General features: G+C 38.7%; 1 protein-coding gene across 9 annotated transcripts in view; it reads right to left on the bottom strand.

Annotated features, from left to right (window-relative positions):
- LOC126372140 (G-protein coupled receptor Mth2-like) overlaps window positions 1–25,277 on the bottom strand; it is a 65,626-nt gene that overhangs the window by 11,514 nt on the left and 28,835 nt on the right. For 6 of the 9 annotated variants that reach the window (XM_050017744.1, XM_050017747.1, XM_050017748.1 and 3 more), the window contains exons 2-4: window positions 24,266–24,817; window positions 10,152–10,338; window positions 9,095–9,286 (exon numbers count right to left, since the gene is read on the bottom strand). In XM_050017744.1, the coding sequence (XP_049873701.1) occupies window positions 9,095–9,286; window positions 10,152–10,338; window positions 24,266–24,706 (820 nt within the window). In that variant the 5' untranslated portion in view covers window positions 24,707–24,817. The remainder of the gene's footprint in view (window positions 1–9,094; window positions 9,287–10,151; window positions 10,339–24,265; window positions 24,818–25,277) is intronic. The other 3 variants (XM_050017750.1, XM_050017746.1, XM_050017753.1) reach the window with 1 other exon arrangement.

Here is a 25,277-nt window from a genome sequence, read left to right as displayed (position 1 = left end):
TTTTTGGTCTGTTAATTTATTACTTTGCAAGAAACTGATTGGACTTTTATACTTTTGAAGAAAGTATATAGTAAATAGTACGTTTTCACTTAGTTTTTTTGTCTTTCGTGTGTGTCACACGTAGTGTGTGAGTTAGGTTAGGGTTACAATCAGCAAAGTGACTGAAAACCTAACCTAACACACACACGTTAAATTTCCAACCAGTGAAAACTACAAACACGGGTAGAGTCAAGGAATCGCTCTAACCTTAATAAGGTTACACTAATAAGTCCAAAAAAAAGAACATCCTTAAATCCGTGTTTTGAATACAATAAAACATAAATATACGTATTAGGCAGTTGTATAAATATAATATAGGCAGTTGTATTTCTTTCTCTCTCTTTATTTAAGAGCTGCGCTCTTGTCGGTGGAGTAATCGCCATTCCTCTCTTCTTCCCGCCAAATCCTTCACCTCCTAACACGATACGACCTGCACCTTCTTTTTTATTTGTTTCATAAATGTTCTCCTAAGTCTACCCCTTCCTCTCTTCCCTTCAATTTTTCCTTCTATGATGTTTGTTATAAATAAATCGTAAGTCGTCAGTTGTAATTACTTGTAATGTATTCGTAAGTCAACGACCTTCCAAATAAATAGTCTGTTGTCAATTTGACATTATTTAATTAAAGTTACTACGAAAATAAAACGTTCATTTAATTCAATTAATTCTATTTTTAAAGACAGCATCAATGAATTTCAATTACAATCTTATTTTTGTACTATTGTGCTGTTTTTTTGCTTCTCTGTGGACTGGGATTAAAAGAAAACAAGAATGCATTCAGCCGCATTATATTTACCGAAAAACAAAGATAAAAGAATGTCTGTTATCTATGAAATTAGAAGGTTAGACGAAGAAAAATCTGTACAACGCCATTCGCACACATCTATGTTGTTTTTGAGGAACGTAGACTGAAAAGTCCCTAATTTAATATTTAGCATTAGAAAATAAAGTACAAAGAGGGTTACTAATGTCTGAACTAGGCTAAGCTTATGTTGCAGACGATAGAATTACTAATAATCATATCGTGTCAGAAATCATAGAGCAGTGTAACATGCTTTTTTTTTATTTGCCCATTCGGGCAGGCAAATGGAACTTAGCCCATACAGCCTAGTCTTTGGTGAAGTGTAACATGCTTCTATTTTCAGAATGTCCTTCGACAATCATCGCATTTCCGAATACAAACGAATCCTAAATTTGTATGTTCATCAGTTATTAGATTTATTTTGTATCATAATTTAAATTTAGAACTTAAAACTTTATTGTTGACTCAAGTAACGAATACGTACTTACATCAGTAAGTAGTATCCGGGACCAACGGCTTAACGTGCCTCCCGAAGGACGGATCATCTTATTTCTGGACACAAGTGACCAGCTTGCAATATCCTAACCAAACTGGGGATCACAAGGAGATTTTTGTGATTTTCCCCACCTGGATTCGAATCCGGGCCCTCCGGATCGTGAGCACAACGCTCAACTGGACCACAGAGGCCGTTATGCCTACAAAATAATACGAAACTGATGACGTCATCTCTTAGTGGAGTAAACTCAAAAGTAAAGTTGAAGCGCCGATTATAAGTTGAGTTCGAAGAAGACCTTGAGGTCGCATCAACTAAAGACGGCATCGAGGAAGATTCGAGTGACCAAGATGTTCACTCTCCTAGAATACGGGTGTACGTTTCTTGATTAAACTTTCACAAGGTGCTTTCATTAAGTCCCTGCCATAACAACTCGATTTGTTTACATTTACGGGATCCTAGACAGGGCGCCCAGAAGTCGAGACAAACACATTATAATGTCTTCGAGCCCTGATAAACAGGTCTGGAGAAGGTATGACAACAATAGATACTTGATATTCGCTTCATTAACGGAGGTGACAGAATGTGACACCACAAGGGGCTTATCTGTTATCTTGCCTTTTTCGCTAGTGACGATATATGTATTAGCTAACAGTAAAAAAAGCCTTTTTGAAACATCACATTTAGATGTGCCTTTTATGTAGTTGTGGTTTTTGTTAACTAAGGCCAGGCGCGCACTACGAGTTATTCGCCGCGCGGCAGAAAAAAGCAGCGGCATAATGTCGCACTGTAATTCTGTACCAAACAGTTTTAAATTGTATTGCGCGCACTTGACGGCAGAGCCACCGCAACGGCGCAGTATTACAGTGCGACATTAGGCCGCTGCTCTTTTCTGCCGCGCGGCGAAAAACTCGTAGTGCGCGCCTGGCCTAAACCTTGCAATTAATCGTACATAACATAAACTGCCTATATACGTCCCACTGCTGGGCACAGGCCTCCCCTCAATCAACCGGAGGGGGTATGGAGCATACTCCACCACGCTGCTCCACTGCGGGCTGGTGGAGGTGTTTTTACGGCTAATAGCCGGGACCGACGGCTTAACGTGCCCTCCGAAGCAATAATCGTATCTGGATGTAATACCTAAAAGGATCATCATTTATACGTAAAAACAGTTAGGGAGTAGAATTATTTGCCGTCTTCTGTACATCCGAATGCATATAACCCGGGTGTTTTCAAGGCCAGAGTGAACAGGCACCTTCTGGGCGAGCGAGCTCCATCTTAGTGCTCGTCAATGCCTTCGAGCAAGTCTGGAGCCAAAAGCAAACCCATCGAAGGTAAAAAAAAAACAAAAACAAAAGGTGCATATATAAAATTTAATGAGGAGCTCGGTGGCGCAGCGGTAAACGCGCTCGGTCTGCGATTGTTGAAGTAAAGCAACTTTCGCAGAGGCCGGTCATAGGATGGGTGACCACAAAAAAAAAAAGTTTTCATCTCGAGCTCCTCCGTGCTTCGGAAGGCACGTTAAGCCGTTGGTCTCGGCTGCATTAGCAGTCGTTAATAACCACCAATCCGCACTGGGCCCGCGTGGTGGTTTAAGGCCCGATCTCCCTATCCATCCATAGGGAAGGCCCGTGCCCCAGCAGTGGGGACGTTAATGGGCTGATGATGATGATGATGATATATAAAATTAGAAGGTTTTTTTTTAAAGGAAAATGTGTATAGCGCCATCTACATTGTTTTTGAGGAACGTAGCTTGGAAAGTCCTTCATTGTTACAAGCTGGCGAGGAGTATAGATACTGTACAGTCATGAGCAATATAATGTACCCACTTTAGGACTCTGTCGCACTAACATATTTGACATTTAGTGAGACTTACAGTTCAATTTATCACAAAAGTTAATGTGACATGGTACCAAAGCGTATACATATTAATGCTCGTGACCGTACACCTCACCATACTGCCTTCAAGGACACAGGTGTGATGCTATGGTGTTTTTTTTTTATTGGCAAGATTGGGTATTTACGTTTCCGTGTATAAGTTGGTACAGTCAGAAGCAAATAGTGAGGGTCACGGTATACATATAGTTTGCAATATTCAGAAAGTCCAATATATAGGAACGTTCAAGGTGGCCGAATAGATAGTGACCAAAAACATCGGCACAACCTGCGCGTTCAAAAAGTTAGCAACAACCTAATCGTCCAGATTTGCGAGACGCTTACAATGTCAAATAGTTCGACTCAATTATGTTGTTGTAAATATGACAACACACTGCGCCAATGGTATCCAAGCAGTCAAGATGTTCAAAAAATGTAGGCGATTAGGTTGTTGGCAACTTTTTGAACGCGCAGGTTGCGCCGATGTTTTTGGTCACTTAGTTACTATCTATACGGTCACTTTGAACGTCCCTAATTATTGGACATTATGGATATTGCTAACTATATGTATACCTTGACTGTCACCACATCCCGGACACTTCATACAAACAACCTCGTTTTACACAGACACTACACATTGACATTATCGTACACGCGCATCTGTGTGTGTTTAACAATGTTCGAGGTGGGGTGAGGTAAACCTAGCTCAGACGCTGGTGGGGAGCGGAGAGTTGCCGTTCTATACGTAGTATTATTCCTTATTCTGTGCTGTCCCTAACTATTTGCTTCTGACTATACCTACCTACATCTAGTCTGTATCGTTATAGTAACAATGTAGCGAGCAATACAATCCTCTCGATTGAATCATCACGCCGCATCGATAAGGTCAAACGATGCGATCTCACCGGACACGCCTAGCTACGAAAAAAGGTTAATTTGTCTGTTCAGTCGAAGAAAGAAATACGGATATTGGCGGAGTACTTAATATGAATATTATAAAAAAATAATAAATTAATATTTTAGTGAAAAGTTTTTTAATTTCTGTCTAAAGTGACGCGCGTTTTATAAATTTTATGCCTGTCGATTTACCCGTCCCTTTTCGGCAGATAAGAAAATGACAGACCGGTATAACTTAAAATAAACTATCTACCACTACACTAATCTGCTACTACTTATTTTAATTACTTAGTAACTATTTTATTTATTTTGGAACAATAAAGTATATTTGTATTGTATTGTAATAAACTTCGGTAGTGTGTATTGAAATCAGCACCAATACATACGTACATAGTGTTAGTGACATTGTAACGAATACTGAGGGGGATAATTCAGACCATGATTCTGAGTTATTATCAAGTGGAATTTTCCGACACAAAATTCATGAAAATTTTAGTGTCTTTTAAATTATTTTCCATTCCTTACTTTTGCGACGGAAAATTCCACTTGATATGAACTCAAAATCATGGCCTGAATCATGCCTAAATGTTTCGTTACGATGTCACTAACACTGTATATTCAAAGTTTATAATTTGCTGTAGCTAACTAGACGTAAGGATGCGATATTTTCCCACTTAATACAACTGCCTATATTGCCTATTCACTCATCACACAGACGAGTTAATAGACCACTTAACATAGACCAGACAGATCTAAGAGATTAATTAAGTAATCATGACTGGGTAAACCCGTGATGTTGGAATTAACATGCAGTTTACGTAGAAGTACTTATAAATCGTGGATTATTACGCAAAAGACAACATAAAGTACATAGTTGTCAGTTTGTCTATGATTCATCATCGTCTCTCTAGCGCAGCGATTCCCAAAGTGGGTTCCGTAGAAAACTTAACAGAGTTCCGCGAGATATATTTGTTTGCACTAAAATTTCTAAGATCTGTGCCCAGTTAATGGCAATAGACTCGGCCGCTATAACATGGATGGGACTTTAATATAGCTGGCGAGGAGTGGATGTAGGTATATTATTTTAAGTTATTACTTGAGGAGCTCGGTGGCGCAGCGGTAAACGCGCTCGGTCTGCGATTGTTGAAGTTAAGCAACTTTCGCAAAGGCCGGTCATAGGATGGGTGACCACAAAAAAAAGTTTTCATCTCGAGCTCCTCCTTGCTTCGGAAGGCACGTTGAGCCGTTGCTCCCGGCTGCATTAGCACTAGCAGTCGTTAATAACCATCAATCCGCACTGGGCCCGCGTGATGGTTTAAGGCCCGATCTCCCTATCCATTCATAGGGAAGGCCCGTGCCGTTGATGGGCTGATGATGATGAACGTAATGAGCAGGCCAATGTGATTATGGAAAATAGTAAAAATATATTAAATCTAGAAAGTAAAACTAGACTTCGGAAAAATCACGGCGTAAAAGTATGAAGACACAAGAAAATACGTATATATTTCTCTGAAATTCTTCAGACTAGTGTGATGTTGAGAAGATAGCCGTGATTGTATGCTAGTCAATTTGACTGTTGTGCGTTTGACCTGGGAAGCATGGGTACATTTATTCCATAATTAATGATAAAAATAATTTTAACTCAAAAAAAAACGAGATAAATTTTTGATCACTTTAGACATGCTTCTGATTTCTAGGTTAGCATTTTTGTACATAAGTACATACATAAACTCACGCCTATTTCCCACCGGGCAAAGCAGAGACTATAGAATTCCATTTGCTTCGATCCTGACTCACTTCTCTTGCTAAAATTTTTGTAAACTCTTTTTTTTTCTTTTCCTTTGTTCCTTTGCATGCGGTGCTCACCTTTAATAAGTTACGCAATTAGATATAATGATTTAAATATATTTAAAACATGAATATATTGTAGTAACTGTTGGTGTGCCAAATAAATAAATTAATTAATCACCGCGGCTTTTTTGGTTAACATCAAAAAACCTTAAAAAAAATAGCTATTAATTCAAATCACTTAAAGGATGGTAAACAACTAACCACAAGAATTAAAAAAATATACCTACCTACGTACCTATTAAACATGGCCACATTATAAATGCAAACAACAGAACTCGATAAAAAAATAAATAAAAACACGACATTGACGTCTCGAGTGCCACTAATAGTGATTTGAAACGGTAATTTACCGGGGAAGTCTTCGAAAAGGTCACAGAGTCTGGCTTCGTCTTCATTTTTTTAGGATTTGTACATACATAAACTCACGCCTATTTCCCACCGGGGTAAGCAGAGACTATAGAATTCCATTTGCTTCGATCCTGACACACTTATCTTGCTTCCTCCACATCCATCAATCGCTTCATACACGCACGCCGGTTCAGAGTAGATCGTATTGAACCTTTTCTAAGGACATCTCCAATTTGATCATCGTAAGTCCTTCTCGGTCTTCCTCTGCCAGCTCTACCATCAACTTTCGCTTTATATACCGCTTTTGCAATTCTATTATCCTTCATCCGCTCAACGTGTCCAAACCAACCTAACATTCCCTTCTCAATCCTAGTCACTATATCGTCTTTTACACCACATCTCTGTCTTATCACACTGTTTCTCACTCTATCACTCAACTTCACACCGCAGATGCTACGCAAAGACCTTAGGATTTGTCTTCAATATAAAACACATAATAACGGGGTCCTTACCACGTTTAAAGCAGGGATATGTTTAAGGTTTACTATGTGTTTTAATTATGATATATATTTTTTTATTTTATTTTTTTGACGTGACTTCTTGTAGATTTGCCGCAGATGGCATTAACTACTTGGCCGGACAAATGGGGAGCGCTGAAGGCTCTCACCCGGTACAACGTTTAAGACAACAGGCCTGAGGGTGCCCAGTTGGGCGCGAACCTCGGCTCAGGGCGTCGTCTGAGAGGAAAAATATTTGAAAGAATTAATCGACCCTAGTGGGTCGATAGCGATAAGCGCTGAATGAGGGAAATCGTCGACCACGCCGGCGGGGTCGGTATCGGGGGATAATAACCGCGTAAACTTAAAACAATGTATCGTCTTCAGTTTGTTTAGTGTTTAAACGTTAAATTTTTTTTTTAGAATCGCAATTGTCTCTCTTTCAGGGCTAACATGCGCAACGTGATAAAATTATCGATCGAGTCGATTAATTTTGTCGAAATCGATAAGTGTGTCACGATCGAAAATACCGGCACGATAAATGTTTATCACGTCACTTAAACCGATGTAGCCATTGTGTAAAAAAAATTGTTTTGTATTTTTACTCGCTTAGGGTAAGGAACCTTCAGAAGTTCCACTTTTTTTTATCTAGCTATCAATAACCACAATTGCATCCGCTTTAGATATAAAAACGATTAAATAAACGACTATGATGATATTGATGGTCGCACTCAAATTATAATTGGGGTTTTAATTTGAATTATACCTACTTACTTAATTCTTTAGGTCTTTTTCTTCTATCGTGTGGGTTGTGAATTACCAACCTCGTCAACCACCAGGGTAACTATTGAGCCGCCAAAGGCCCCTGACATGGCTCATGTACTACTCACTTACATCAGTAAGTAAACTGCAATATCATAATGTTATATTTATTCCCTAAAGATTGGAAAGAAGAAAAACTTATTTTCACATTGTTTTAAGTTTACGCGGTTATTATCATAATTATAACACAGTCATCTCGTAATCATGGCACTTGCAACAGTGTCGAAATATCGGGAGTCTCATATCCCTACTTCAAACGCGGTAAGAACCCGTTATTATGTGTTTTAATTATAACTTATTTTCAATCAAAACTTCCTTTTTCCAACTCGCTGCTTTTCTATTTCGTAACTCATCCTTCAAACGGGATACACTCCACGAGGCTCCAGATTTTAGCTGGACAGTATGACATACTCAATAGTGCTGCCGCCTACATTTGAGCTTCTAATATTAATCCTCATTCTGTAGGTAATGATATTTGTCATTTATTTCACATTATAATCATTATAATACTAATGTAAAACCATATTGGTGCGCTGTGTCATTGTGTTAACGAATTATTAATTGTTTGCATCCGCTATACGACACGTAGGCTTTGAGGATGTTAAAATTGACGTTGTTGGAAAAAGCGACATCCTATAAAGCAGTGATAACAATACAGATAAGTGCCAAGACGGAGAAGTGCGTCAGATATCTGCTTAATTTTGAAACCCAGGTCATGATGTAACCTCCTGCGAAGAGATTTCCAGACTATAGTTTAACTTAATGTTTTATTGTTAATGCTGTTGGATATCTAAATAAATAAATAAATAAATAAACAATAAGGTTTAGATTTTAAAAGGATTTAACTTATATTAAGGGGCCTTAAGACCATGTGGTTAAAGCAGTAACAGACCATGTGGTCAAAAATAAAACCTACTTACTTAAAATAATGAGTTTTCAGAATCATTAGAACGATATTGCGATTATACTTATTACTTACTTATTTCTTTAAGCTTTTGTATTGGTACCATTAGTAATCGATATTGAAGAGCGCGGTCTTCTAACACAGGTGTTGTTCACTTAACAGAAGGCCGCTACACTTGGCAATGATTGTACCTTTTTGTTGAAATAAATAACTTTTTTCTCTTTTCTCTTTCTTCTCTATAATATAATATACCACCTTTTTAAAGTCATTTAATAAAAACAAAGAAAAACATAAGCTCATGACTATATAGTCAGAGGTACAGACACGAGCAATATCATGTACCCACTTTAGACCCCTGTCGCACTATCATACTTGACATTTAATGAGACCTACGGTTTAATTTGTCAAAAAAGTTAATGTGACATGGTTTCAAAGTGTATACATATCCTCGTGACCGTACATCCATCGCAAGATGAGATAAGTACCCACCTCACCGACCTTTGTTAGACTAAACGTGATAGGTGGTGAGTTAGATGTGTTAGTGAAAAACGAAATAACAATACTTACTCAAAACCAAGCAGCACTCGGCAGTAACGTTGTTGATGATGAGTAATATCTGCATGGTGGCAAGGAAGAGGAAGCCCACGAAGAGAGAGAGGAGGTATGCCATGAGGACCCGGCCGTGAAGGTTACGGAGCTCCGGTAACCAGGCATAGACTGCCACAGTGGCCAGGATGAACACGCAGGAGATCAGCATACCTGAGGACATTGAAAAAAATATACAGGGTATTAGTTACACCGTCCCGAATACTGAGGTCGATGATTCAGCTCATGAGTCTGAGTTACGTATGTATACACTTTGAAACCATGTCACATTAACTTTTTTGACAAATTGAACCGTAAGTCTCATTTAATGTCAAATATGATAGTGCGACATGGTTCTAAAGTGGGTACATGATATTGCTCATGACTGTTCATGATTGTTTTCTAAATTTCTGTGATGGAAAATACCACTTGATATCAAGTCATAATCATTCGAATTTATTGAGAAGCGGTCGTGGAAGAATTAGATGGAAGCTTTTTCGCAACAGTGCTGAGATAAATGGTAAAGTCTAAATAGGAAGACGGCAAAATGAAATAATTTATCTAAAATTAGATATTAAGTTTACTTACAATTTTATTAATGAACTAAATTCTTAGTACTATTTTAGTAAAGGATAGTTATCGCATGATGATGTAACGTGTGCCCCATAGGATATAGGCATGATATAACGTACGTATGTCTAGACTAATACCACACCCAGGACACTTCATACAAACAACCTCGTTTTACACAGACACGACACATTGATCTTATCATACACGCGCATCTGTGTGTGTGATATCTGTCGCCAATATCAAGGCTAAACTATGTTCGAGGGGGATGAGGTAAACCTAGCTCAGACGCTAGTGGGGAGCGGAGAGTTGCCGTTCTATACGTATTCCTTATTCTATGGTAATATTCTATTCAGTGAATGAACTCTGAGGTCACAAATATTGGTGTTAAAAGTGACACCAAGTTTGGTTTTAGCGCTGCAGGTATCTAATCTTGTCAAGTAGAAAGCATTTGAAGAACTAAACTCACAAGTGCTGCTGATAATGTAGCTAGTGGGGTCGAAGCTGGGTTCAGCGAAGCACACGAGGGCATCCAACTGGGTCTTCGTGTTGCCTTCCTCATCTTCATATACAAACGTGTCGATGCAATATTTGTCTGGACCACGAACTGTCCAAGGGGGGATGCTCATCGGCAGCTCGATGTAGAGGTTGCCATCCTGAAAAAGAATGAACAAAGAATGAAAAAAGGATAAAAAACAGAATGAAAATAGAAGCACTGTATTTGACATTATACATGGAACGTTTTTTTTGACGTGCCTTATTTATTACTGGCATTAACTACTTGGCCGGACAAATGGGGAGCGCTGAGGGCTCTCACCCGGTACAATTTTAAGACAAAAGGCCTGAGGGTGCCCAGTTGGGCGCGAACCTCGGCTCAGGACGTCGTCTGCGAGATAGAATATTTGAAAGAATTAATCGTCCCTAGTGGGTCGATAGCGATAAGCGTTGAAAAGGAAATCGTCGACCACGCCGGCAGGGTCTGTGTCGGGGTTCTGAAGTGTTCGGTGTCGCGAGCTAATTGGCCGCCTCTATGGCTAGAGTAATCGGATCATCGGGAATACTTGGAATGAAAAACTTAATGAAATGTGTCTTATGATGATTATGTACTTTGAGAGAACATCAACGTATTATCAGAGGAAAACACAGATCGTCTGGCAATATTACAGTTTTTATTGAGAACTGTATAAAAATTTTGCTCTTGATATCAGATTTTGACTACCACACAGCTTTTTAACAAAATAGACTGGGTCGTTAACTGACATCACTAACTTCTTGGACCGTCAAATCAGAAGTCACGTAAAAAAAATGTTAGTGCATAAACCTGTACGGTAACGAGCATTAATATATATACACTTTGGTACCATGTCACATTAACTTTTTTGACAAATTGAACTGTAAGTCTCACTAAATGACAAATATGTTAGTGCGACAGAGTCCTAAAGTGGGTACATTATATTGCTCATGACTGTACTATGCTCTATAGCCTTGTTGTCAACTCTCGCGCCGCACCCATCCCCGTACAAAACAAAACAAAGCGTACTATTGTTTACGAATAGTTTACGAGACTCGGCAAATATGTGCCGTCTCGCATTCACAACACTCCCTTGCATGACCTATGCAGTATGACGATTTTTGACGTATAAATAGTTCGATTTTTAGATAGTAGAGTAAGGACTATGTATTTTTAGATAGAGTAACAGCCTCCGTGGTCTAGTGGTTGGAGCGTTAGGCTCACGATCTGGAGGTCCGGGTTCGATTCCCGATGGGGACATTGTCAAAATCACTTTGTGAGACTGTTCTATGTTTGGTAAGGACTTTACAGGCTTGAATCATCTGATTGTCTGAAAAAATAAGTTGATTCCGTGCTTCGGAGGGTACGTTAAACCGTGGGTATTAGCCGTAAAAATACCTCCACCAACCTGCAGTGGAGCAGCGTGGTGGAGTATGCTCCATACCCCCTCCGGTTGATTGAGGGGAGGCCTGTGCCCGTATATAGGCTATTTATGTTATACATATAAGGGAGTATGTGGTGGAATTAATTAAAAATAAAGGTAATTAATGCAATTCGACCAAACGGTTAATTTAGGTCAAAATGTGAATGACACAGGCTCACGACTATACTCGGGAGGTGGCGCAGTGGAGAGAGGACGCCCGTGATGTTCTCTTCCACACATGGGAAGAGGCGCTTGAATCCCCGAATTCAAGCCGAGAGTTGGTGGCGGCAATTCGACCAGTTCTTCGGAGCTGGGTCGAGTGCCCTGGCGCTCCCAACTACCACCTCACGCAGGTCCTCACCGGGCACGGGTGCTTTGGTGAGTACCTGTTTGGGGTGGTCAGGAGGGAACCAACTGCCGAGTGCCACCACTGTGCTGGCGGTATGGTGGACACGGCACGGCACACGCGCGAGGAGTGCCCCGCTTGGGCGGTCCCTCGCGCTGCCTTGTCCGCCGTGATAGGCCCGGATCTCTCACTGCCGGCCATGATCGTGGCCATGGTCGGAAGTGAAGCGGCCTGGAGAGCGGTCGCCACCTTCTCAGACGCAGTGATGTCGGAGAAGGAAGCGGCGGAGAGAGAGCGGGAGAACTCCGCGGACTCTCTTCCGATGCGCCGCAGGCGACCTGGAAGGCGGCGACAGGCGCACTTGGTCAATATAGACCGAGCGCCGCCTTGACGGGGACCTGTGGGCGGTGGTCGGGGGACCGCCGCCCACAACATAGGTCCCGTGCCGGAGGGCTCCCCAGTGTTCCGGGGCAGCCCTCGGCGGAGGGGGAGGCGCTAGACGCGCTCCCATGGGCGTTGGGCCCTAACGGGCATCCGCCGGCGGGGACGCGGTTGTGTGCAACTGCGTTCCCGTGTCCTCGCCACATGGCGGCAAGGAGGAACACCGTTGGTTTTTAGTTAAAAAAAAAAAGGCTCACGACTATACAGGGTGTTAGTGACATAACAAAAACTTTGAGGGATGATTCAGAACATTATTCTGAGTTGATATCGAGAGGAATTTTCCGTCGCAAAAGTGTGGCACTGAAATAAATTAAAAAAATGGAAATTCCATTTGATAACTTAGTATCATGGTCTGAATAATTTCCCTCAGTATTCGTTACGGTACCCCCTGGTACCCGGTACCCCCTCCGGTTAATTGAGGGGAGGCCTGTGCCCAGCAGTGGGACGTATATAGGTTATTTATGTATTCGTAACATCCACTCGTATGGCTGCCTATGCGTACTTTTACGGGATGTATCTAAGTGACATCGCAATGAATACTGAAGGAGATGGTTCAACTCATTATTCTGACTTAATATCAAATGGGACTTTCCATCGCAAAAATTGAAAAAAAAAATTAAGAAACAAAAAAAATCAGGAATTTTGCGACGGATAATTAATTCTACCTGATATTAACTCAGAATCATGAGCTAATTATCCCCCTCAGTATTCGTTACGATGTCACTAACCTGTATTTCCGATTGGACTAGTCGAAGGTCCATCCATCACAAGGTTAACTAAGTATCCACACCGAGATTCCTGTTAGACCAACGTGATAGATGAGCCGTATCGCCATCTATAATGGTCGAGCCAACTGTGTTAATGAAAATTGCACTTAAGATAAAATTAATAACTCATTGGTGCAAGTCCGGTTCAGGGGAACGAACCAGCACTTTTGACACACAAGCTGGTGAGCCTCTTTTGCGATTTTTCTGGACGTCCTGAGATAAAAGGGCCTCACTCAGCACAAGTCGCGGCATGAACCACGACGCTGATATTATGTGGACCCTGTTACTAAGTGTTTTTTGACGTGACTTATTGTAGATTTGCCGCAGATGGCATTAACTACTTGGCCGGACTGGTGAACCTTAGAACCACAAAAAACTTACCAGAGAATTAAATTAAGGCGTAATAAAAAGATTCTACGCTATTTATGTTTCTTTTTGTTTTTTTTTTATTTTATTAATATTTTTAGCTTTACTTAGTTTGTTTCGATGTTATTTTTCATTCTAATATGATGTCAACCACAGGTCACGTTACTTATTTTGGTAGGTACAGTCATGAACAATATAATGTAGCCACTTTAGGACTCTGTCGTACTAACATATTTGACATTTAGTGAGACTTACAGTTCAATTTGTCAAAAAAGATAATGTGACATGGTACCAAAGTTTATACATGTTAATGCTCTTGACCGTACCTAAATTTTACGTATGGCCATCGTCATAAGGTTTATTTTTAGTCTTAAAACCAGAAAACGGCCATTCATTTCTAACTTGATTAGTTTATTCACAAAGTACAATGAGTAGACGCAATTAATTATCGTATTTATGTCTTATACATACGTCATACTATACCTTGTTATTGATTTGATTAGGTAGCTAAGTATACTTTTATGCAAATTGATACGACTAGTAGAAACTATCAACCCGTCGCTGTGTTCGCTGTGGTCCAGTGGTTGAGCGTTGGGCTCCGGAAGTACCGGGTTCGAATCCCGGTGGGGACATATCACAAAAATCATTTTGTGATCCTAGTTTCGTTAGGACATTACAGGCTGATCACCTGATTGTCCAAAAAGTAAGATGATATGTGCTTCGGAAAGCACATCAAGCTGTTGGTCCCGGTTACTACTTACTGATTTATTCATTATATGATGTAAGTAAGTAGTCGTTACATGAGCCATGTCAGAGGCCTTTGGCGGCTTAATAACCCTGACACCAGGGTTGATGAGGTTGGTAATCCACCCCACAACCCACACGATAGAAGAAACGAGAATGTTATGCTAATTTTCGAAGACGAAGAGATAGTCTATATAGGGAATAGAGAAAATATATTATGTGTCCAACTGCGAGGGTCGTTGACCTCAATCTATCCGCAAAAACAACTGACGTCTTCTCAAAGAATTCAAACTAAAAAAAAAACGACCATAAACCAACCTGCCAACCAACTATAAACTTTGTACTTTTATATATTTTCCCCACCTTACAAATGGTTGTGTGAAAGAAATCGCTTTAAGCGTTAAAACCACCATTTGCTATGTTTTTGAGCGTTAAAACCGCCATCTGCCAAATTTTTAAGCGTTAAAACCGCCATTTGCAAGTTAACTCTTTCACGGACAGAGACCATGGGTCATTGATGGTTCATAATAGGTAGTATAAGAGTATAACAACTTGGAATCGGAACGTCATTAGACGTTCTGTCCTTGAAAGTGTTAAGTCATTTTTGTAGAATTTGAAACCAACCGGCGGCCACAATATCACAGTACCTACGACGATGTTTACAAGCCTCGAACTCCTAAATTACTTGAACTGTGACTAATTTGAATTCAAACTCGTGGGTCAAACGTGTTATGTACCTTTGTGCATAAATTATTTGACAAGGACATGCAAATTAACAAACTTTTAATATTACGACTATATTATTTCCACGATCGCTGTTTTAAATCACCCAATTTTTATTATCACGTTTTTCACGGGGTCCGCTTACCTAACCTTAAAATTTTACAGGTTAGGTTTTTTACAGAAGCGACTGTCTGTCTGACCTTCCAACCCGCGAAGGGAAAACCATCCCAATACAAGTTAGGTCACATACCTCCGAAAATGTGTTTCTCGGGAATGTCGGTTTCGTCACGATATTTTCCTTCACCGCTGAGCACGTGATAATCATTTATGATTCAAACATGAATTCGAAAACAAATTCGACAATCACTGTTTGAGCAATCAATGGGATACCATGGCTCTCCACTTATTAAAAAAAAAATACCGCCGCTACCATCTCGCTATCATAAGCCCCTGACGAGTCATCATACAATAAAGTTTTATTACAAAAGACATCAACAAACCATTTAATACCCCATAAGATATCTGCTAGTTTCATGAAATCTATGTCGTAAAATGAACATTTGCCCGACACATGTTTCCGAAAGTATCTGTTTCGGTTTGGCCACCAGCCAAAACAAGATAGTTGTCAGTTTTCAGTTTGCCTACTTAATAATGGTACAATTTCTTTTATGGTTAGTATTTACACAGAGAAAATTAAAGCGAAAAATCTGTCTCGGGACTTTTAAGCCGGGACGAGCGTGTTAATAACCATTACACATCCTGTCCATACATACATAACATAATGTAGTATACATTACAGGTTATTTAATAACTAGAGAAACACAAATAATACCAGGCATTTTTATTATTTAGGTAATCAATTATAATAAGCTTTTTTACATAAAGTAACCTTCACATGAGCTTTAAATTTATTTTCTGACAAATTCAAAATACTTACTGTCTGGTATTTTATTGTAAAAACGTATGCATAACCCCAAAACGATGAATTTAATTTACTTAGCCTAGAATTTTGGTTAGCAATAAAACTATTTAAGTAATTCTATTTCGCTTTAAGAAGCATTTAGGTCATCGCATTCAGATCGTGAGTAAACTCACATTCCCGAAAAATGCATTTTCGGAGGTATGTGACCTAACTCGTATTGGGCTGGTGTTCTCCAATAAAAACCTCGACTTTCAATATTATATAAACAGCTTATATACGTCCCACTTCTGGGCACAGGCCTCCCCTCAATCAACTGGAGGGGGGTATGGAGAATATTCTACCACGCTGCTCCAATGCGGGTTGGCGGAGGTGTTTTTACGGCTAATAGCCGGGACCAACGGCTTAACGTGCCCTCCGAAGCTCGGAATCATCGTACTTTTTCGGATAATCAGGTAATTCAAGCCTGAAAAGTTCTTACCAAACAAAGGACAGTCTGACAAAGCCATGCATCCTGTCCATGCGATTATTTTCGATCTACGATAAGGTTAATTCGACTGCTTTCGGCTTTTTTTTTAAATCCTATTCTTTTAACCTCCTAAGGCCGAGATTACCAGACAGAATTTGGATTGGACAGGGGTTTGGATTTTAAAAGGACATTCGGTCTTACGACTTTAAAGCCAGTAGAGGCATTATGTTAGGTATTTCCAACGTGATGTATGATTATTTACAGGGGACCTGCTGATCAGCTGTTACCATTTGGTTCATCATATCCAGACTAATATTTCGTATCAAAATTTGATGCAAATTGTCTTATTTTTGATTACTTATGGCTCTTACTCGCTCGTTCCGAATACAAACAAATGCTAATTTGCATGTTCAACAATTATTAGATATTTCGCGTATCAAAATTTGAATTAAGACCTAAATACTTTATTGTTGTTTTGTTGTGATTCCCGCGTGAAAAACACAATAATAAACTACTTAGTTCCGAATTCAAATTCTGATACACGATTGATCTAATAATTGATACATTCATACATAAATAAACTCACGCTTATTTCCCACTGGGGTAAGCAGACTATATAATTCCATTTGCTTCGATCCTGACACACTTCTCTTGCTTCCTCCACTTTCATCAATCGCTTCATACACGCACGCCGGTTCAGAGTAGATCGTACTAATCTTAATTTGGTCAATTTAAGTCCTTATAGGTCTTCCTATGCCAGCCCTACTTTCGCTTTATATACCCCTTTTGCAATTATAATATTATCCTTCATTCGCTCTACGTGTCCTAACCAACCTAACATTACCTTCTCAATCTTAGTCACTATTATCGTCTAATAATTGATGAACATGGAAATTAGCGTTAGTTTGCATTCGGAAATACGATGATTGCCATGGGACATTAAAAAAGAAAATAGAAGCTTTATGGTTATCGACTCATAAAATTAATAATACTTCCGATATCTATTAGATGTGGTAAAAGTAAATTGTAACAGTTGATTGACGTTATGCGAAGAGTTTATCACATATTGATGTCAGTTTTCCATTAGTTTCCCTCCTGGTTTAATTGACTCTGGCATTGGCCTAAATATGAGTAATAATGGGTAGGCAAGTAGGGTTATTAGATGGCTGTAAAATCGCGGAAAATACTAGAATTTTGAATCTGGCTTCGTGATTGCCAAAAAGCTTTTTACTACCCTTGAGTATATTGACTTTAGCCGTAATCATTACTATTAGCATTCAAATCAAATATACTTTATTCTTTTCTTATCGTGTCGATGGCAAACTAAATAGTATCGGCCCATAACTTGGCAACACGTATCCTCGTAAGCCCTGGGGTCCTCTGAGAAGGACCAAATAATTGTAGGTAGTCATAAAGGCCGAAGGTTTTGAAATAGTTTGTTCTAATAATCAACGAAGGTACTTAGTTATGGGCTTGATCTTCTATCACTATACAGCTGGTCGTATCCATCTTAGGAGTTTGCATCAAAAGTGGTACGAATTTTTCATCTGATTGATTTTGGGTTTGATTTGATTTGGTTTGAAATATTTTGGTTTATAACTAATACATGCATCACTTAGAAGCAGACAGAAGTAATAAATTCTGTAATTGTTTTTTTGGTTTTCTTGTGTCTCTGTCTAATCCCTTACCACTTTCCAAATGGGCGTGGGTTTAAGTATTTGACAGCCAAGCAAAATTGAATCCTATTATCATACAATTCGACTGAACTTTGCTTGGCTGTGTTCATCCCTGGTTTATTTTTTATTTGTAAGGTGGTTAGGGTTCCTAGGCGTGATTATGGGCGTTCTTTGGACCTCCAAAGAAGACCTTGGAGTTTTTCACAAAATGATTTTATGCTATCGTCCGTCTAGCGGATTGGTGTTGGAATTTCGCATCTATCTCTTTCTATAACCTTTTTTTTATAAATATCTGTTTCTGGCAACCCTAACACACAATCACTATATCATCTAGCTCTGTGCAATTTATGACTTTGATCTTGTTATCAGAATTCAACGATAAAACGCATCATAAATTTATTTTGAAAAAAAAAAATAGTATAAGAAGATGAAGAGTATGAAAATGGGATGAAATTTTATTCGCTCTAGAGTGGTACCTACAAAAGCTCTTAAATAATATAGAGGCTTAGTGACATCGTAACGAATACTGAGTGGGATGATTCAGACCATGATTCTGAGTTAATATCAAGGGGAATTTTCCTGTCGGAAAAGTCATGAAAATTTTAGTGTTTTTTTTTTTTAATTATTTTCAGTTCCATACTTTTGCGACGGAAAAATCCATTTGACATCAACTCAGAATCATGATTTGAACCATCCGTCAAAGTTTTCGTTACGATGTCACAAACACCCTGTATACGTATATTGTATTACACAAAAAGTCCATCACACAACCATATATCACTATAAGTAGTGTCCGAATGTTAAATAATTTATAATGAAAGAAATATACTTTAATAAATCTATGATAATATAATCAACAACAATAGATATTTTAAACACATAGTAACACATAAGTACAAAAAATAACCTTAATTTACATAAAGGGTCGTTAGTTTAAATTTAAATATTCATTCATTGAATCAAAGGTCTCTCTCTTTATTTAAGAGCTGCGCTCTTGTCGGAGGAGTCATCGCCTTCATTACTCCATAGATAGGTATGGTGAATAAAAAAATATAAAAATAATGGCAGTGGTAACTACTTTATAGTAAAAGGTAGGGAATTATATATTTTAATACATATATTCAAAATACGTTATGACTGGTTAGAGTAAATATAGTAGAAAAATATTTTATAGGTATCCATCAAAGATTTTACTCGAACAACAAGTTGGTTGTAAGCCACTAAGGTAAGGACTAGAGAGAGAGCGCGCGTGCTATGTTTTGCTTGCACTTTTGTAATGAGTCATAGAATAAAGAATAATATTACGTACAGAACGGCAACTCTCCGCTCCCCACCAGCGTCTGAGCTAGGTTTACCTCACCCCCCTCGAACATAGTTTGGACTTGAATCGTATGGCGTCAGACGTCACACACACATGCGCGTGTACGATAACGTCAATGTGTGGTATCTATGTAAAACGAGGTTGTTTGTATGAAGAGTCCGGGGTGTGATTGAGATTGACTGTATAGGGTGTACTCGTATGTTGTCGTATGATATAATTTCAAAGATATACAAAATGTCTTAACAGCCTCCGTGGTCTAGTGGTTAGAGCGTTAGGCTCACGATCTGGAGGTCCGGGTTCGATTCCCGATGGGGACGTTGTCGAAATCACTTTGTGAGACTGTCCTTTGTTTGGTAAGGACTTTTCAGGCTTGAATCACCTGATTGTCCGAAAAAGTAAGATGATTCCGTTCTTCGGAGGGCACGTTAACCCGTTGGTCCCGGCTATTAGCCGTAAAAACACCTCCACCAACCCGCAGTGCAGCAGCGTGGTGGAGTATGTTCCACACCCCCTCCGCTTGATTGAGGGGAGGCCTGTGCCCAGCAGTGGGACGTATATAGGCTGTTTATGTATGTATGTATTGTACAAAATGTCTTAAAACGAATCAAAAAAAATCCCCGTCCATGGATGATTATTTCTACGAATAAATATAAAGAAGGTAAGTAGGTACATTATTATGAGTTTGATATTTAATATTAAACAAAACGAGTTTGTGATTCACGGTGGAATATTCTAGCTTCAAAAATTACTTATGCTTAAAGCTTAAATAACTTACTTTAAACCTTATGGTTCTTAATATTAGTTATTTATAGACCTCGCTAATTAAACACGTTTAATAATACAGAATAAAATTATGCATTCATTCACGGTACTTGATTCGCTTCCTAACACTTATTTTTTTACTAGCATATTTTTAGCAAGTAGTAAGTTTTTTAATAACAAGAAAACACGTAAATGATGCACTAGTGCTAAAAAGGCCACATTGCAGCAATTCACTTAAAAAAGTGAATTTCCACTCGACGGATAAGAAAATGACAGGTCATCATCTCCTTAACATTATCCCGTTTTTCACAGGGTCCGCTTCCCTAACCTGAAAATTTGACAGGTCCGGTTTTTTACAGAAGCGCCTGCCTGTCTGACCTTCCAACCCGCGAAGGGAAAACCAGCCCAATGCAGGTAAATAACAGATAAAAAAAAGAAAACGACAGGTATCATTTTAAATATAATTAGGAGGTGTCTGCAGGAATCGGGGCCATAATATCGATTTATATTGTTTAACATTAATATAATAGTAAAAACAATAAAATGTCATGTGACCGAGAAGGACTTACATTGACTAAATTGGAAATGTCCTTATGGTTTAGTGCGATCTACTCTGAACCCGCGTGCGTGTATGAAGCGATTGATAAATGTGGAAGACGCAAGAGAAGTGTGTCAGAATCGAAGCAAATCGAATTCCATAGTCTCTGCTTACCCCGGTGGGAATAGGCGTGAGTTTATGTATGTATGTTATAAAATGTCATACAATCTAGAAACTAGATCATAGACGAACAAACAGACACATCGTTAAGATCAGATTACGTGATTAAAATGATAAATGTCACATAAATAATTAATGGTGTGATACGGATGAAGATTGCAAATGTATGACGTGGGTTTGTAACAAGCATCTATACTAATATTATAATTTATTTATTTATTTATTTAAGGTTTTAAAAAAAATATTAATTCTTTACTTTTTTATCTCTCTTAATGTCGGACGTATTTAACCGCCGGCGTGGTCGACGATTTCCCTCATTCAACGCATAACGCTATCGATCCACTAGGCAGACGACGCCCTGAGCCGAGGTCCGCGTCCAACTGGGCACCCTCAGGCCTGTTGTCTTAAACGTTGTACTGGGTGAGAGCCTTCAGGGCTCCCCATTTGTCCGGCCAAGTAGTTAATGCCATCTGCGGCAAATCTACAAAAGTCAAAAAAAAAATCAACATACTCAGGTAAATAGTAACCGGGACCGAATGCTTAATGTGCTTTCCGAAGCACAATATGCGAATAAAGCGATTCGTATTGTAATATGTCTGTGTATCTGTCTCTTTCTATGATGAGGTCCTCGCCCTTCTATAGTCTATTTCTATGACTGTCACGTGTCTGTCGGTTACAAAGTCAATAGTAATAATTCGTATAAAGTACTTCCTAGTTCATCCTCTATTGGCAAAGTTCCCTAGAAGTTTATCCTTAAATTAAGATAAATACAATAATGACTTATAGATTACTGGTATAAATTACGTATTAAATAAAATAAGTGTTAGAATAATTAATATACATACTTATCTTATCTTATTTAGCCTATTCGATCCCACTGCTGGGCAAAGGCCTCCCCTTGGTTTTTCCACTCCTCTCGACTTTGCGCGATCTCCTGCCAATCCTTCCAATAAGCATTGAGGTCGTCACACCGTCTTTTACGCGGTCTTCCTCGACTTCTATGCCCGCCCTGAGGTATCCAGTGAGTAACGACCCGTGCCTATCGCTCCGGGTGCATCCGACACACGTGTCCGGCCCAGTCCCACTTCAGTTTGGCGGACCGTTTCCCTACATCAGTGATACCCGTTTTGGAGCGCAGAATATACATACGTGAAATGATAAAAATAATTACTTATAGAGAGTAGAGATATACAAGATTTTTGTTCTAATTTTTTTTTTAAGTAAGTAACTGTGTGTGTAAATATGACATTTCTGTTATGTATGTGCATTAAAGTACTTAGATATTTGATTTGATTTTGATCGGATTGTTTGTGATTTCACGATTGATTTGATTGGTTTACAATACATTATTGTTCGAAACCTTCCCATTTCGTTATACGTTTCTCATTTTAAATAATACCTATAAAAATACCCCTAAAAAGAATAAAACATCAGAATCGGACCTGTCCTTGGCAAGTTAGGAAGCTCCGGTTTTATTGACTCTTCTACTAATGAAAGAGTTTCTATAACTGACCTATCCACTGCCGGCGGTCCGTGTTGCTCTGTGGACCTACCTCAATTTTTAACACGTTGTCGTGTTAATTTTGAACGTATTGCCCGGTCCGTAGTCAATAAGTTGACTAAACTAAAAAAACATTTTTTTTACGCTAGATTGAGCGAATCATTTTAACTGAGATGAGAGACTGGCCTGGCCGGAATCTTCAATTATTATTTTTATTAATTTATCTGTGCAAATCGTCTCCTTTCACCAAATTTAATAGCCAACGGTCAAGGCAGAGGCGGTATGTGAAATCGTATTTATCAATGGGAATTCCGTGTCTTGAAATAGTGTTATGTTGGACTGGCAGTAAAGAAGAACAGGTTTTAACTTCATTAAAAGTTTAACAAATTATAAAAATAAATTATAAAATCTATACTATTAAGAGCGATTTCTCACTAGGATAACGTAACCGTAACCGAATCGGATAATATTGGATAGGGGCGGAGTCTAATTGAGACACGTTATGAAAAGTTGTTTTGATCGTAGAGTGCGCGCGCGGCTTGTGCGCGCATTGTTACTTTTCTTCATCTTTTGTCGTCATAACATACAGGTGTTAGTGACATCGTAACGAAAACTTTGAGAGATGATTGTGTCCATGATTCTGAGTTGATATCAAGTGGAATTTTCCGTCGCAAAAGAATGGAACTGAAAATAATTAAAATAAACACAAATCATGAATTTTACGACTTGATATGAACTCAGAAATCATTTTGAGTTTCTTTTTTTTCTTTTCTCTGACTCATCCCCCTCGGTATTAGTTACGGTGTCACTAACACATACGTACTTGTGTGGCTACCTGTACGTACTTGTACGGGGTGTAAGTGACATCGTAACGAATATTGAGGGGGATGATTCATTGACATGTCACCTATCACTATCATTTTTCGCAGACTTTTGCAACTTCTCTTCTTCGTTCTTCTTCTATCGTGTGGGTTGTGAGGTGGAGTACTAACCTCATCAACCCTGGTGTCAGGATTACTATTGAGCCGCCAAAATCCCCTGACATGGCTCATGTAACGACTACTTACTTACATTTGTAAGTAGTAACCGGGACCAAAGGCTTAACGTGCCTTCCGAAGCACGGATCATCTTACTTTTGGACAATCTGGTGATCAGCCAGTAATGTCCTAACCAAACTAGGGACCACAAAGTAATTTTTATGTTTATAGTCGATCGATCAACTATTTTTAAGAGCATATTTAGGTTTTATCTAAGAAATGGTTTATCTAATAGTGATTGCATCATATTGAACTGATTGCATTATTGCCTTCAAATAATGCAAATTAAATGGCAATGCATAATAATTCCTTTCGAGGTATCAATTTATTCGGAAATTATTGCGATGTTTTGCATTTTATGGGGTGTTTTTAAATTCAAGGAATCTTTTTTGTATGTTATTAGTTTTAAAGATATTTGCATTATAAATAGATGCTTAAATATAATCGTTTCTTTAACTTTACAATGGTGAAATATTTATTTATTTTAGGAAAACCAACTAAAAGTACTAAAAGTAGTTAAATATAAGCACAAAATGATCTCTATTTGTTTACCCTCCCTGCTTCTTCGTTTCGGTGTAAGCTAATTTAAATATTATAATTTAATTTAAGCTAATTTAATTAATAGAAATTGCAGTTAGGATGCAGTTTTTGTGTTGAAACTGTAAACCGACTGTGCAGGCTACTTGCATGCGGCTCGCTGGCGGTTAGCTCCTGTTGTAGTGAGGATCTATGGCACTAAAATTGCAGTCAATTTCACTCAAAAACTGCAACTGCAATTTAGCAGCTGATTGTCAGTTCATAGTCTTTAATTATGGCGTACTTAAGCAAACAAGTTTATCTTTTTATTAATTTCTCTTACCCGTTTAAGATGGTGATGCGGTGCAACCTGGCTAATTCTGATTCGTAGTTCAGAAGAAGAACAGTTGTGCTTCCCAAACGTGAAGTGAAACATCTTGGATGCATTGGCGTTTCTAATCACCCCGTAGTCGTTCCAAACAGGAGGGTCGAAAGGCTCTGTCGTATTCACACATACTTTTTTTCTAAAATCGTATCCTAAACCGAATGGACAGCATTTTCTTATGCATGACTCTTTACTGCAAATACACGCTTTTTCCACGCCTGTCTGGTTGTCTATGTAATATTCGCTTTTTTCGTACTTTATCCCGTGGAAATATACATCTCCGTTGGATAAATGTGTGCCTCTCGATATGTCCATACTGTTCTCCTTTCCACATAGTTGCAAAGAACTAAAAGTCCTTGTCACAAACACTAGTATAAATATCAACACCTTGTTATACATGTCCAGTTTTTTCCACGAATTTCAAATTAATGACATAGTTGTGGACCCGTTAATGGTTTTTAAATGGTTTGACGTGTCCGAGTATCTCTATAAGTTAGGGTTAACGCACACCTGATGGTGAAGCGACCAATTAGATAATAGACAATAATTTAAGTACAATTCATTGCATATTTTTATGATACAACGTAAGTATAAACCTTGTGAATTAATTTGACAGTATCAGCAGGGTTCATACTAGCGAATCGCCTTTATTTTATTCGCACAGGTTATTAAATTGCTTATTAATGATATATACAGAATTATGACAGGCGATTATATCAACCTTATTTTTAACTATAGCTTCTAAACTTTATCGATTTTACTTTGCAATGTTGTTCATCACATTTTTTGCATTTTATTCTTATTAATCGATCGTTACTAGTGCGCTAATCCTTAAATAAGTACTGGCCCCGATTCCTGCAGACACCGCCTAATTTTATTTTAAGTTATATCCGTCATTTTCATATCCGTCGAAAAGGAAAGGGACGGATGATTCACAGCTCTTAATTTTAGGAAGAATGAGTAAATGAAT

This window comes from Pectinophora gossypiella, chromosome 13 (assembly GCF_024362695.1).
Source record: "Pectinophora gossypiella chromosome 13, ilPecGoss1.1, whole genome shotgun sequence".
NCBI classification, from domain to species: Eukaryota; Metazoa; Arthropoda; class Insecta; order Lepidoptera; family Gelechiidae; genus Pectinophora; species Pectinophora gossypiella.
This window is presented reverse-complemented; position numbering and strand designations above follow the sequence as displayed.